Genomic DNA, 15,477 nt, shown 5'->3' with positions numbered 1-15,477 from the left:
ACAGCTTCTGCAGAACCCCTCGCAGTAGCATATGAAGGCAAAGGCCTCTGGGAAGCTTGAGGTGTTCCCACACGAGGCTGGTCTAGTTCTGTTCATCCCCTTGCACACCTGCTCTTGATATACGGGCATTTCGCCTTCAAGGCTAGTTCAAGGATACGCCTCAAGAATGCAAAAGCCAGCTGGGCATGGTGGCGCATGCCTTTAATCCCAGCACTCGGGAGGCAGAGGCAGGCGGATTTCTGAGTTCGAGGCCAGCCTGGTCTACAAAGTGAGTTCCAGGACAGCCAGGGCTATACAGAGAAACCCTGTCTCAAAAAACCAAAAAAAAAAAAAAGAATGCAAAAGCCAATCTCACCCCAGAAATGTCCACTGCATTAGAGCTTCCTAGGGCCTGGGGCTCCCACTTGGTGGCTTATCTTTCCTGGCCTGTACGACTTTCCTTATCTAGCCTGTACGACTGCCCTCTCTTCCCTGGCACTGAAGCCCAGCTCCAAGCAGGCCCTACGCTCCTTGTGGCCTCACCTCTGGTCGTGGGTTCCACAGTCGCACAACAGGGTCGATGCCACTGGTGGCCAGGAAGCAGTAGCTGGGGTGGGGCTGCAAGCAGTTGACAATGGATTCATCCCCCTGCAGCACTCGGACGAGGTTGGTGGTCTCCTTTTCCCAGATGAAGAAGGAGCCATCATCAGAGCCGCTGACGATGTACTGAGCATTGCTGGTGAGGGGCAAAGGGCAGGAGGTCAGGAGGGAGACTGAGGCTAAGGGAAAGGCTGAGGCCTGGGATGACTCAGTTCCTCACAGTCAAGGGGCTACCCTTGACTCAGAACTCTCCTATGCAAATGAGTTCCCTCTTCCAAACTGCATATACCAGTCATGATTGTACGAAAACCCAGCATCAGCTGCTGGGCATGGTGGTGCACACTTTCAATCCCAGCACTTGTGAGGCAGAGGCAGGCAGATCTCTGTGATTTTGAGGCTAGCCTGGTCTACAGAGTGAGCTCTAAGACAGCCAGGGCTACACAATAAAACCCTGTCTCAAAAAAACAAAAACAAAACAGAACAAAAAAACCCCCAACATCAGTGCTGTCTGGGTCCCTCCAATGTGGCACCACAGTATCCACGAGGTTATTATTATCTCGCTGGTGTAGGGCCATCTCTTATATCTATCTCTCCAAAACTTCTTGAATGCTGACTAGCAAATCCTAAGTCCATTCATCCATAATATAGGCCTCTCACACTGTTGACAGTCAGAGGGGGTTTTGGGGAGAGACCCTCTGGATGTAAGCCCAAAGGGTATAAACAAAGCAAGGGTGGGGCTTGGGGTGGGAGTGTCTGAGAACACAGGCTGTGTCCCGAGTACTCAGGGCACGGTCTCAGATGCCCAGCCTCATAGTTCTCGCCTCCCTTTCAGTAGCAGACAAAAGCTCCAAGTGTCCAGATAAAGCCAGCAAGCTCTGGGCCACTGGACAGAGTGGGGAGGGGCAGAGGGAACTTCCCAGCACAGCACTGATGCCGCTCAGCCCAGTCTATTATGATTCCATGAGTGGTGTGGCTGCTTTCACTGTACAGACAAACAAATAGAGGCTACCGGAGGAACCTAAGGGTACAGAGGCAGCGCCAGACCACGAGTACCCTCAAATTATGTCTCCCACGTGGCACCACCCCTCAAACCCTTGCTGTCAACTGGGATATGTGCCCTCCTCCTGCTCAGGGCCTCAGACCTGCCAAAGAAATTGGCCTCCTTGATATCTGTGGTGGTGTTGCAGTGCCCACAGTAGCGGAACTGATAGTCGTAGCTCCGTTCCCGTAGCACCATTTCGTCTTCTGAGATGGAGTCCTTGCGACTTGTGCTTCGAAGGCGAACTGGACCACCGCCACCACCAGCTGCCTTCTTCTCCTCTGGGGCCAAAAGCAAGGAGAGGTGAGAGAGAGGCAAGGAAGGAGAGAGGTGGGGGGCTTCCCTCCCCTTCACCCCCTCACTGTCTCCTCTACCTCTGTGCTACAGTTTCCAACCCAGACCAGGCAATACGAGGCCATCTGCCCCCAGGTTTACTCCCAAGAACTAAGAGAAGTCCGTAGGAATTTGCATCGCTGGCTTCAGCCTGAACACTACTCACGGAATGAGCGAGTCCTGTGGCTAGCTATCTGCCTCCAGTGAGATCTATCCCACATAGTTCTCACAGTTGGAGCCCACATCACCATGACCCAGCTCGTCCTACAAATCTATAGAGGCACTGGGAAGGCTTGGTGTGCCCTTTGCAGACGAGACCGGCTTGGAGGCTGTGCTGGATCCATGGCCACACAGTTCGACCTGGTAGAGCTGAGCTGAGAACTAAGGCACTGTCCTAGACACCGTGCCTGCTGCCCATGGCCAGACTGAGACAAAGACAACAAACAGCACTTGCCTCTGCCAAGGCCTGTCTGGGGACAGGTGGGAAGGCCCAGCTGGAGCTCACACAGCCTGACTGGGCTCTACCTGGTGCCCTGAATGCTAACATTAACCTTCAACAGAGTTTCAATGGGAGATGCTGACCGTCTCCTTCTTCGGGCATGAAAAGTGAGTTTCAGGGCTCAGACTGTCTTAAGGCCATGGAGTTTCATAATCAGCACCTGAAACCAGGGTTTCTAGATCAAAGCGCCAGGGCCTTACTGGGTAGGGAACGGACAGCTGCGTCTCCTGGGCACACACTCACCACCATCACTTTTGGAGAAAAGGGCAGCTGTGATGTCCCGGCCTAAAGCGTCACATGCACTGCTGTGGGCCTGCTCTGGGAACTTCCCTTTGAAGTCATCCAGGCACTCCAGAGCCTCGGCCACATACTTCAGCTCAAAGAGGCACCGGGCCAGACGGAAGTGTGCCTTCAGGTGGCAAGGGTTTAGGGAGATGGCCTTGAGGCAGTCTCGGAGGGCATCATAGTGGTCCCCGTCCCTGAGAAGGTACAGGAACATAGCTTAGAGGTGAGGGAGGCCCTGTGGCAGATACAAGGTTCCCACCATCTTCTGTGGCTACTTCTAGGCCATCTCTGACAACCCTCAGGGTGAGGAGATAAGGAGATGAAGCCTTGGCGTAGCCCACTGCTCCCTCCCTGGGAGCAGGAGAAAGCTGAGGCTCAAGCCAGGAGCCTGAGGCTTGGAGAGTAAAGAGCAGTGTTGGGCTGCCCTCTGCTGGGCGTAGGCTGCAACTGTGCACTGCTCACCTCAGGCACCCGCAGCTCTGCAGCAGAAGGCCTGGCATCCTGCCCACCGCAGACTCCCCAAGCCCTCCTTCTCTTTTCCTTCATCCTCCTCCTCAAATCCCCCTGCTGGTCTTCAAAGCTATGTCCAAGGCAGGGGGCCCTCAAGGACAGTTCTGTGGTCTGGAGAAGCCAGAAGTGTTAGGCCAGGGACTCAGGGTCTGACCAGCAGGCAGCATGCCCTCAGCCAGACCCCCCTCTGTCCTGGCTGACTGATCTGCAGCAGCTGTGGCCTCCACCTCCTGGGGCTGGAGGCTGGGGCCTGACTGTCTGGCAAAGTCAGCTCTCTGGAAGCTGCTGGTGAGGGGGCTGTGCACACCAGGAGCTCCAAATCCTCTCTACTCTTTTCTCCAATGGACAAGTATGGATAAAGGGGAGTGTAGGCTTTCTGTTGGAGGGGTAGAGGGAGACGCCCTCTTTTCCAGGCCCACCTCCCTGTTGCCAGAAACCCACTTGGTTTCTCATCTGTACAGACAAGCAGCAATGAGGGCCACTTTCCCCTTTAGAAACCCGTAAATGTTCGTATTTTCAATGCTGGGGATTGAACCTCCCCCCTTCCTATTGGGCTGGGGTGTGGGTCTACTGTGCTTACAGCAAGCAGCACTCACTAATGCCAAGGGTCCCTTCACCAAGGGCACAGGGCACAGGTGTCTCCTGACCTCTCTCGCCATACCATCAGAAGGAGCACCCAGCCCTTGGAGTAGCCACTTAAGACTCTAACCGACAGCTAAGCAATGTGGGGCAGGCAGGAAGCAGAGCTGCTTTGATGGTGTGCTCTGCGTCAGAATGAGTGCCTATGACGAAGGAGCAGGCGCTGTTTGGAAACCCAGTTACTGCCTGCAAGGTGCCCCTTTCTGAGCTCCTAGCAAGAGCCAGACCAGAGACCAGCCAGGAACCAGAGGGTGGTCTGTTTCCAGGAGCAGATGGCAGCCCTGGGGAGGCTGGCCTGGGACAGAACGTGACATTCTAGGGGTCACTGGCAGGCATGTGGGGATGGGGAAAAAAAAAGAGCAGGCTGGCCCCAGGACTCACCCATCCTAGATGTACTGCCAGATCAATCTCCCTGAAAAGACAGCCCTCTGCACGTCCCCGCTCAAAGCTCTCCAGTAGCTGCCCATCACACACTGAATCAAGGCCAAATGCCACCCTCTGCATTCCAAGCCCTTTCCAGGCAAGCCCCAGGCTACCTCACAGACTCATCCCCTGCCAGTCCTTTCCAGAACCCTCTGCTCCAGCCAAATGGATTTGCTGTTCTGAGGCAGGCTCTTCAGTCAGTCCCCCGCCCCCACGCCTTTGTTCACACCATTTCCTCTCCCTGCAGTGTCCTTCCCCACAGTCCTCTCCTCCCCCTCATCTCCTTGTCTGAGCTGCCCACATTTAGAGCCCATTCAGACACGACATCTTTCTGAGGCTTCCCTGATCCTGAGCTGAGGTGACTCAACTCTTCTTGGTAACCCACAGCACTATACCTGACCATTTCCAAGACTTACTGCTTCCTGCATCTTTCATGTTTCATGCTGAACTATGTCAGAGATTTTATTCTTGTCCAGTGGCTGGGCCCTCTGGGGCACGGGGACACAGAGTGATAGAACTGTCTCCCCAGTACCTAGCACACAGTGGGAACTCAGAAAACAAGCTGTGAATTCGGAAATCACCAACTTCTCTCAGCAAAAATACAGACACGAAGCTGAGCTCTCAGCCAAGTCAAGATGAAGGGGCTGTCACACCCTACCCAACCAGTGTAACAGAGGTGACACAACTCAGACAGCTGGGCCCCAGATAGTCCTCTTTTGAATGTGGGTGCCCCTTGATCCCTGGGGAAAGTCCCGAGGCTTCAGCTAACTGCTCTGTGTGTGGCATCTCCCCCACTCCCATCCTGCTGACTTGGGTGGGTTCCTTAAGCTTCCCCAGGCCTGCCTAGTTTCAGCCAGACGATGGCACACCAGCTGGCCTGTCTGTCTGGGCAGAGCCGACGGATGCCAGACGGAGCAGAAATGGCTGTGGGCCCAGCTCTATCCATCTCTAGTCTTGGCCCTGCTGGGGGATGGGGTCTGCCTGCCTGCCTGTCTGATGGTGCTGCAGGCAGGACTGGGGCGCTGATGATCTCTGAAGATGTGGGGCATCTTAGGATCCTGACCTGCCTATCCCATTATCAATAGTCAGTGTATGTCTGAGGTCTAGCTCGTATGTGGTCCAGTGATGGGTGTAAGAACCCAGAAAGCAGATGCAGGGCCATTCAGCCACAGAATCATTTTATGAAGGTACAAATGAGCTCGCCAAGCTCTGTAGTCGGATCTATCAAGGTCCCACTCTTCTCTCAAAGTCCAACCCAAGCCTCAACTCTCCAGTAATTAGTATCAACACCGCTCTTAATCCCTACTTCCATTCACACCTTATAACAAAGCAATGTGTGAATCTCCCTCCCACACACTAAATGTCTTGTGCTACCTCAGCCTTAGGTAGAAAGGAGGGGCCTATGTTCAAGAGGCCCCAAGAGCTGGGATGCCAATGCCACCTTCTGTGGATGCCCTAGCAACTTGGTCTCATGGCCCAGGTGCTTCAGCCCTTGTTCTGACCAAGAAACCCCTGCGGATCCAACTCACCATTTGCGCTTCATGTAGGCGGCAGCTCGGTTGCCATAGAGCATAGCGTTGTGTGGGGCCTTCTGCACAGCCTGGCTGTAGAGCTGGATGGCCTGGGTCCACTGTTGGCAGGCGAAGGCTTCATTGGCCTGCTGCTTCACACGCTCCAGGTATGGGGGCAGCTCCACCTGGGGGCTGCGAGGGAAGGAGAGCCAAGTCAGACCACTTAAAGGTTAGTAGCCCAACCCAAGGGCCATGCATGGTTTTGTGGACCCTGGCACCTCACTGCCATCTAGGAGATGGGGCCACTTTCACACTGAGCTTGGGCCATTATCTATTACCATGAAAGAATATGCATAATTCCAAGTGCTTTGAGCCAGTAAAGGAGCGGCAGGAAAGCCATTACCAACCAAATTCTGGGGCTCGGGTGACAGCCACTGGTGCCACCTTCATCTGCACTGAACTAATCTTGTGACCACTCTACTTCCTCCTATGGGAAAAGTCTGTTTGTCTCAAGGACTAGACAGCAGAGGGGTGGGAAGAGAACAGAGGCAGGGAGGTACTGTAATGGGACGGATCATCTGCATGGGGGACAAAGTCAACACCCAGAGGCAGCCAGCCTCTGGACCCTTACCCCAGGGCTGGGGCAGAAGGACAAACTTCAATCTGGGTATGTTTGGCAGCCTCTCGGATAGAAGCTGCCTTTGGAACACTAGCTGCCTTCTCTGGCCCAACCTCTACCATCTGGGATTCACAACTGGGTTGAGGTCAGGAGGAAGGTTTTGTGTGTGTGTGTGTGTGTGTGTGTGTGCATGCGTGCACATGCATACATGCATTGTATGTGTGTGTGTTGTTGGAGATTTTTGTATTATGGATGTTTTTCCTCTATCAATGTCTGTGCACCAAATGTGTGCAGTGCCGGAGGAGGCCAGAGGAAGGCACTAGATCCACTGGAAATGGAGCTACAGACAGCTGTGGCAGCTGTATAGGTTCTGGGAATGGAAGCTGGGTCCTCTAAAAGAGCAGCCAGTGCTTGACTGCTGAGTTGTCACTCCAGCGCCACGAAGACAGGCTTATAGGACATGCTTATCTCCCCGTCCATACACTGTCACTGAGACTGAAGGCCACTGAGGTCAGCTGGCCTCACCTGATGCACCCCTTGCTCTCTGGCAGCCGGAAGCCGTTGCTGTGAAGGTGCAGGCCATTCGACACGCCGTTGGACACCCCATTAGTAGACATCTTACCATTCTGGACTTCTGGAAGAATGAGAGGAAAATAAGAGTGACACCTGAGGGGGAGGGGCTTCACTTCTCTGCATCCCTTGGCTTCCATCACAGGACCTGATGGCTCCATTGTGAGGCTATTCTCCCAGGTCAGACCCAGTCCCAGAAAACAAGTCAGGACAGGCAGGCAGTGGAATAAAGAAAAGCCCGTGTGCCCTCTGCTGGCTACAGAGGGTACAGCTCCTTTCTGTCTGACATTCCCCACAGCTGAGGTTGGGGAGGGAATGAGGGGAGAAGAGGTTGGAGCTCAGCTGTGAGCACAGGGAGAAATCCATGAACCAGGGTGAGAAGGAAAAGAGCAGCTACTTCAAGTGCGTAAGAGCCAGGGCACTGGAAGGGCCCATCTTCCATAAGCCTTGGACAGAGCTCTGGCCCATATGACTATCCTTCTGATAAGGCCAGGGTGGAGATCTTCTCTTTTGGAGTGTGGAGACGCAGGTCAGAGTAAAGAGCGGGCTTCTCCTCAGAGGGACGTAAGTACACAAGCCTCCACCCACCCCGGCATGGGTTCCCCGAGGGAGAGCTTACCCACGGAGTGACATTTTCTAGGCAAGAGGAAGGTATACGGCCGTTGCTTGTAAGTCAAGTCAAACAGATACACCTGGGATCGGGGAGAGACGGGGGCCGTGAGGCAAGGATGTGGCTGAAGCATCGGTCAGATCTGGGCAGCTTTCAAGATCAGACTCCTCAACTCCCAGTGAGCACTGAGCACGGAGCCATAGAGCTCGCCAGATGAGACCATGAAAGGAACTTTAAGCAGGAAAGTTCTCCAAGCTTTGGAGTCTTGGGGTGGGCGGGCTATGTGACTTACACAAAGCCCTTGCTGACACTGGACCTTCCCTGGGAGCATATATTTAAATCTGAAAGATCCTCAAAGGTGCAAATATCTTGTTTTATAGATGAGAAAACTGAGGTCTCAGAGAAGGGAAGCTACTAAAAGTGACACTGTCAATTTTCTCCTGCCAGTCAGCAAGTGTTATCTGTTATTGAAGCTGAGTGCTTGCTATTCGGTGCTTATTTTGTTCCAGAGCTCTGCTGAGCGTATGACCAAGGATAATCTTTGACTTCTGATCCTCTGGTGTTTACCTCTCGCACAGTGGGACTTGACGGCACAAATCACCATCCCTGTTTCCTGGCTTGTGTGGTGCTAGGGCTCAAGCTCAGGGTTTTGTGCACGTTAGGCAAGCACTCTGTTCAGTGACTAACACCCCTAGCCCAGGGGTCCCTTTTCTGCTCCTCTTCATTGGGCTGTGAGCGTGTGGTGTACCGGGAATCCTGGCAAGCACACACTACAGTGCTCATGGATGTCAGGATCGCTTCCTTCCGTTTGTTTTCCATCATCCCTGTTAGACTGGAATTCACTATGTAAGCAAGGCTGGTCTTAAACTCTCAGAGATCCACGTGCCTCTGCCTCCCAAGTGCTGGGAATAAAAAGTGTCCCAGAGGGGCAGCTGGAGAGTGGGTTCTCTCCTTCTGCCTCAGGGTTTTGGGGCTAAACTCAGGTTCTCTGGCATGAACAGCATGTTTACCTGAGGAGCCACTCTGCAGACCTTCTAAAGCATTCTTAACCAAAATACCACGTCTGTCTAGTTCTCTAAAGAAAAGACTAGGTTAGGTAATGGTGGTCCCTCACATGTCACATGGCATTTACAAAGAAGATGTTACTTTTATCTGCCAAGACAGGGATTGTGGGTGAGAGTCTCACCAGGCAGGGGACCTACCTGCTCTCCTCCCATGTTGACTAGCAGCTCTGTACCATTGGGGCTGAAGGTCACATAGGTGGCAACCAGCACTCTCAGACGGCTGTTATAGTCAGGCAGCTTCACCGGCAGGTGACCTGCCAAGAAGAGCACACGACCCTAGGATGAGACTTCAGCCCCTAGAGAGCTGGGGCACGGTGTAAAGACAGCCAAATGGGAAAGGCTAGCTGCCCACTGCATGGAGGCAGCTAGCTACAAGTGAGCCTCAGGATAGTCAACAGGTCAGCAGCCTCAGGCTTGCCCTCAGTCATTTTGTGTATGACACAGGGAGTCCAGACTGATTTTATTACTAGCTCTTTCAGATTAATGTTGCGATTTTGAGCCCCCTGTCTTAGCCTCTCGAGTCCTGGGATTACAATCCCATTATTGAAGAGAAGAAACTCCTCAGAGTTAGTGATTTGTTGACAGTTACACAGCTGGTCAAAAGGAGGAGTGAAGAAGTCTAGACCCACCTGACTCCAGCCCCAGAAGTCCCGGAAAGAGCCAAGGTCCTGGCAAGAGCCAGGCTGGGCCCTACCTGCGACATAATACTGCGCCGCACCGTCCGGAAGGGGCTTCTGACGGTCACAGAAGGTGTGCACACCTGCCGAAGGGCTCTGCCTCATGCTCTTTCTGATGGATGGAAAATTGGACAGGTTAAAACTGGCTAGCTATCCCTGGCTAGCTGGATCACACTCCAGAGAGAAAACCCAGGTTTGTGTCCCTAGATGTACAGAAGGACAGAAGTTATCTTTCTTCCTGCTACAAGTTGCTCCAAGGTTTGCTCTTTAGATGGCTGTGGACATAGCCACCAGTGAAAGTAGGGCAGGCTAGACCCGTCCTAGGACCAGGGATAGCCAAGGCTGTGAAGGATGCTTGCATTCTCCCAAGAGACTGCCCTCTCCCCCTTCTTTCTCTGAGACAGGGTCACATGAGCTGAGGCTGACTTCAGATTCAGCTCTGTAAGAAGGACAGTCTTGAACCTCTGATCCTCTCTCCCTACGTCTCAAGTGCTGGGATTGCAGTAGTGTGCCACCATTCTTTTTTTTTTTTTTTTTTTTTTTTTTGGTTTTTCGAGACAGGGTTTTTCTGTATAGCCCTGGCTGTCCTGGAGCTCACTTTGTAGACCAGGCTTGCCTCGAACTCAGAAATCCACCTGCCTCTGCCTCCCGAGTGCTGGGATTAAAGGCGTGCGCCACCACGCCCGGCTCCTTTTCTGTTTTAAATATATATTTTATTTAAAAAATTCTGTGACTCTGTCTGAGTGAGGGTCTGAGCATGTGAATGCAGGCACCGCAGGCAGCCGGATCCCCTGTGGCTAGAGTAGGGAGCTGCCAAGTGGACAATGGGAACCAAAAATATTAACTGCTGAGCCATCTTGCCAGCCCCAATCTTTCAATTGTTTTTTTTTTTAAATAAAATAGGGACAGGTATGTAGTTCCATGGTAGAACACCTGTCTAGCACGTACAAGGCCGCATGATCTATCCCAATATCATAATAAGCAAAACTATATGTACAAAATATTACATGTGTAAGACCCTAACTCTGGGGTCAGGCATGCTGGCATAATCTTAGCATGTGGGAGGCAGAGTAGATCTCTATGAGTTCAAGGCCAGCCTGATTTACATAGTGGGTTCTAGGCCAGCCAACATTATATAAACAAAACCCAGTGGTGGCGATCCATGCCTTTAATCCCAGCACTTAGGAGGTAGAGGCAGGTTGATCTCTGTGATTTCTAGGCTAGCTTGGTCTACAGAGTGAGTTCCAGGCAGCCAGGGGCACACAGAAAAAAAGGAGGAAAAAGACTACATAATAAAAGATCTTGTCTAAAAAAAAAAAAGAGAAAAAAAAAATCAGGAAAAGGGAGCAGGAGGAGAAAACACAAAAACCAAGCCTGACTTGGGCTGCTAAGCCGGCTTAGCTTGCCAAATCTGATGGCCAGAGTTCCGCTCCCCAGGACCCACAGGGTGGAATCAGAGAACTAGCTCCCTAAAAGGTCCTCTGATCTCTACGCATGCACCATGGCACATAAAGCTACCCCTGTCTCACTCTGTCCCCCGCCCCCAATAAATGATTGTAACTAAAAAGACTGTCCCTCTATACAGATACTAACAGCACTGGGGTAACTAGCAGGAAATATACAGTGATTTTTGTGGTGGGGTGGGTGTTCCCAGTGTCGGCTGGCCATACCTGTGGTTGTGGATCATTCGAATGTCATAGAGCCTCACAAAGGGCCCACTGGCCCCTACTGCCAGGCAGTTGTTATCCTGGGGATTGACAGTGAGGCACTTGGCCTCCACCATCGGGCCACAGTATTCTGTTAGGTCAATCAGCACCTCTGAGTGTTTGCTGTTCTCCCGAAGGTCATACTGGCTGTAAGAGAGGATGAAATCAGTGGTCAGGTCCCTCTGTAGAAAGCAGGGGAGAGATCATGTGCAAGAGGGGAGGTGTCCACTGCAAGCCAGGCGCCTATAACAGCCTTTGTTTTTTAAAGATATGGTCTTACTATGTAGCTCTGACTGTCCAGGAACTCACTCTGTAGACCAGGCTAGCCTTCAACTCAGAGATCCATCTGCCTCCCAAAATGCTGGGATTAAAGGCATGCACCACTACGTCTGGCTTAGCATATTCTGACTTATTCTAAATTAACCCTTGAGGTAGCTCCTACAGTTGAGATTTTATAGACATCAGCATTCCTGCTACTGTTACTCCAGCCGACTGCGAAAATGTGCTGTTCATCAGAGGCTGTCCTGAGTATCTCAGAGGGACTATTAATTACAACCCCATGAGCCCCAGACCACTACAACACTACTGGTCACAGACATTCAATAGACTATCTGGGATATCACAGCTTTGAAGTACAGAGCAGAACACCTGCTAAGACTATGGCATGTAAACTATGTTAGCCGGGAGTCATGGTATACGCTTGTAATCCTTGCATTCGGAAGGCTGAGGCAGGAGGATCATGAGTTTAAGTCCTGCGCTACATAGTGAGGATAAGAACAACCTGAGGTGCATAGTAAGATCTTTTCTTAACCAATCAATGAGGGGCTGGAGAGATGGATGGCTCAGTGGTTAAGAGCACTGACTGCTCTTCCAGAGGTCCTGAGTTCAAATCCAAACAACCCCATGGTGGCTCACAAACATCCATAATAAGATCTGATGCCCTCTTCTGGGGTGTCTGAAGATAGTGACAGTGTACTTACATATAATAAATAGATAAATCTTAAAAAAAAAAAAAAAAAAGTCAAATGAGCCAAACAAAAACCTCCAAGCTCCAAGGACCTGCTTTGTGATGGTCCATTCTAATCTACTTTCAGGGAACAAGGGCTACATGCAGGCAAAAGAACTGAGCTTACCTGAAAGCCAGGGCCAGCCCCTCAAGTCCTGCTAGGGATGAGGGACAGTTCTGCTGTACTACACAGATCCTCCAGAAGGGGGCATGGCACGACCCATCCACTCAGCTGCTTCTTGCCTAGCTGGCCCAAACGCCTCACATAGTTACCTGGTTCTTCTCGGCCATCCTAACTGCAATACTCTTCCTGAAATAGTCTGACATCGTTCTGCCGCTTGATACCTACAGCCTGAGTGTTAAGTTCACCAAACCCCACAGTCTGACTTTAAGACCCAATTTCACACACCTTGCCTTCCTCAGCTTTCTATGTGGGCCAACTCTAACTACAGCCCTTCCCTTCCCTCTCTCTGCACTAGGGGTCGAATCTAGGGCTTCACATGTTGCATGTCACTCCTCTGCCTTCGCAGCACCTACTCGGGTGGGGAACCCACTCTTGTCTCTTCCTGCCCAGTTCATATCCACACACTGCTGGGCTGTTTCTGCTGCCTGTGGCTCTGCCCAGGTCCTCAGGACTCTGGCTGATGCTCAGGTTGCCTGGCTTCTGCTAGCTGGGCCTGGTAGCAAGGTGGTCTGTTAGTCAGCAAGCGCCTCCTGAGCACGCCATGGATTAAGCACTGTGTGTTTTGCATGAACGTTTTCAGCTATCATACTCAGATCAACAAAGGAGATATCATGATGATTCCTATTTTATAGAGACTAAAGTTCTGGGGTGCAGTGGCCTTTTACACTTAACACTGGGAGAGATCTAGGACTGGACCTGTTCTGCCTTGCTTCAGAGACCTGCTTGTAACCACATTGAAATGAGTTTACTTAAGGAATGGTGCATGCTCACACACCTAGCTGCTTAGGAAGTAGAGTGTGGACCCTCGCTCATAACAACAGAGCGGGGCAGACTGAGGTAGGGCACACATGGCATCTCAGGACTCCAGCAGCCGAGGAGCTGAACCCCAGCCCCAGAGCAAGCCCCATCTCAGCATCCAACCATCCCGTCAAACAGGGGTGTTGTCACTTAGCTCAGTGGTAGAAAATTTATCTGGGATGTAAGAGGCAATGAGTTTGACTCCCAGTACCCCAAAGGGAAAAAGAAAGAAGGGCAATAATGCCATCTTTGTCTGAAGGGAACAGGGCAAACAGGCAAACACACAGGACACTGGAACAGGGAAGGGAGACCCACTTCCTGTCTGCTGGGGGAAAGACCAGGTGGAAGGAGGCATTGCAGTAGAGCCACTGAAGCAGAGCACATAAAGTAATTTCATGCAGAGACCCTTACCGGATAAGCCCATCCTCAGCGGCGCTCCAGAACGTGTTAGGCCACATGGGCGCCGTGGCAATGCGCTTCACCCGGTTTGTATGGTCTCCAAACATGTGGATCGTCTCCTTTACCGTAAGGTCATGGACGTGCACCTTGGAGTCAGCTGCCCCCGTGATCAAAATGCGGTCTCCAGCATGAGGCAGGAACTGCTCAGGAGAGATCAAATGATTGGCAGGAGATAGGATAGAGCTGGCTACTGAAGGAGACTGGCCTGGGTGTCAGCGCACCTTCTCCCTCTCATATCACTAAGTTTGTCTGCAAGAGCTCACCAAAATAAGCCTGGCTATCGAGCAGCAGCCTATCAGCACAGAAGTTCAATCGGGATCTGTACTTTGTGCAGTCAGAGTGGTCACCATTCACGCCGAGCTGTGCTGCCTAAGGAGCCCCTTTTTTTTCTGACTCCTCTAAAGATAGGAACTGAGTGGATGATAATCCTTGCTATCCCTTACTAAGAACTCCCAAATTAGGGGCTGGGTGCGTCCCTCCGTGGTGAGCACTCACTTAGTATGTGTAAAAACCAAAGTTTAATCCTGAGCATAGGAGAAGAAAAAAACCTTTAAGGGTCATGGCTGAGGGCATAGCTTACTGGCAGACCACATGTGTGACATCCTTGGTGCTCTGGGTTCAATTCCAGCACCAACATAAAGCAAAGCAAGCAAGCAAGCACCGAGTTTCAGAACACAGCAAGGCTGTGCAAACCCAGGCTGGGGCTTTATATATCCATCCACCCACCCACCCACCTACACCTCAGTTCACCCACATGTCCAGCTGTCCAGGTTTGGATTAAAAAGCAATTCCCATCTTTTGACCTAAACTCCTAATTCTATGAAAGATCCAAAGGATCCAAAAGAGAAAATGGGATCTAGGCAAAAAATGTTCAGCCAAATACTCCTTATACAGCAAACAGATTCCAGATGTTGGACTGTGGAGAAGGGCTGGCCACTATAAGACTACTACCATCACCCCAGTCAAATGGAGAACATAACATTCCAGATGACCCGAATAAAACCTCCCTCCCTCTCCCTTTGTGTGTGTCTGTTTGTCTCCCCTCCTTCCTTCCCTGTACTGAAGACAGATCAGATACCGGCATGGAGAAAGGCAGGCAGTTGCTCTACCACAGAGCTATATCCCACCTCTCCCTTTTGATTTTTATTTGGAAGAGAGAACAAAAATGCTCTTATGCTTTGTCACTTAGAAATAGGAATATATAAACTTATTTTTAGGGGCATGCCTCAATCTTTATTCCTGTCTGGAGGCAGCATAGATTCCAGCCACAGCAAAAATAAGTGAAGTAAGCCCTCAAAGCTGCCTTGCTTGCAATGTGCCACAGCTGCCACCAGGGGGAGAGCATGGGCGGAATATGATGAATGCCCAGCGGCAGTGTTTTCACTAAGTCCATGGAAAAGGAGGCTTTTCTTAAACAAATTGGAAAGAGTGCAGTGGGTGATGGCACTTGCCACACAAGCCTGGTGACTTGAAATCAAGCCTGGGGTCCCATAAAAAGGAAGGAGAGAATCAACTCCACCAAGCTGTCCTTTGGCTTCCTCACATTCCCCCCTCCCATATCACACACCTATATCATAATACATTGTTGAAAATGTATCTTTAGGGGGCTGGTGAGATGGCTCAGCGGGTAAGAGCACTGACTGCTCTTCTGAAGGTCCTGAGTTCAATTCCCAGCAACCACATGGTGGCTCACAACCATCCATAATGAGATCTGACACCCTCTTCTGGAGTGTCTGAAGACAGCTACAGTATATTTACATATAATAATAAATAAATCTTTAAAAAAAAAAAAAAGAAAATGTATCTTTAGTTGGGTGGTGGTGGCCCACCCCTTTAATCCCAGCACTCAGGAGGCAGAGCCAAGCAGATCTCTGTGAGTTCAAGGCAAGCTTGGTCTTTACAAAGCAAGTTCCAGGACAGCCAAGACTGTTGCACAGTGAAATCCTATCTCAAACAAACAAAACAA

At 51.3% G+C, this 15,477-nt stretch overlaps 1 protein-coding gene across 5 annotated transcripts in view; it reads right to left on the bottom strand.

Moving 5' to 3' along the window:
- Positions 1 to 15,477, bottom strand: part of Wdtc1 (WD and tetratricopeptide repeats 1) — a 59,347-nt gene that overhangs the window by 2,337 nt on the left and 41,533 nt on the right. For 4 of the 5 annotated variants that reach the window (XM_021159606.3, XM_021159605.3, XM_021159604.3 and 1 more), the window contains exons 6-15: positions 13,464 to 13,651; positions 11,029 to 11,211; positions 9,376 to 9,470; positions 8,820 to 8,935; positions 7,627 to 7,699; positions 6,963 to 7,071; positions 5,837 to 6,010; positions 2,694 to 2,929; positions 1,722 to 1,899; positions 523 to 715 (exon numbers count right to left, since the gene is read on the bottom strand). In XM_021159606.3, coding sequence (XP_021015265.1) covers positions 523 to 715; positions 1,722 to 1,899; positions 2,694 to 2,929; positions 5,837 to 6,010; positions 6,963 to 7,071; positions 7,627 to 7,699; positions 8,820 to 8,935; positions 9,376 to 9,470; positions 11,029 to 11,211; positions 13,464 to 13,651 — 1,545 coding nt within the window. The remainder of the gene's footprint in view (positions 1 to 522; positions 716 to 1,721; positions 1,900 to 2,693; positions 2,930 to 5,836; positions 6,011 to 6,962; positions 7,072 to 7,626; positions 7,700 to 8,819; positions 8,936 to 9,375; positions 9,471 to 11,028; positions 11,212 to 13,463; positions 13,652 to 15,477) is intronic. The other variant, XM_021159607.3, reaches the window with a different exon arrangement.

This window comes from Mus caroli, unplaced genomic scaffold (assembly GCF_978045245.1).
Source record: "Mus caroli unplaced genomic scaffold, Mus_caroli_1 scaffold_6, whole genome shotgun sequence".
In the NCBI taxonomy this organism is placed as follows: domain Eukaryota; kingdom Metazoa; phylum Chordata; class Mammalia; order Rodentia; family Muridae; genus Mus; species Mus caroli.
This window is presented reverse-complemented; position numbering and strand designations above follow the sequence as displayed.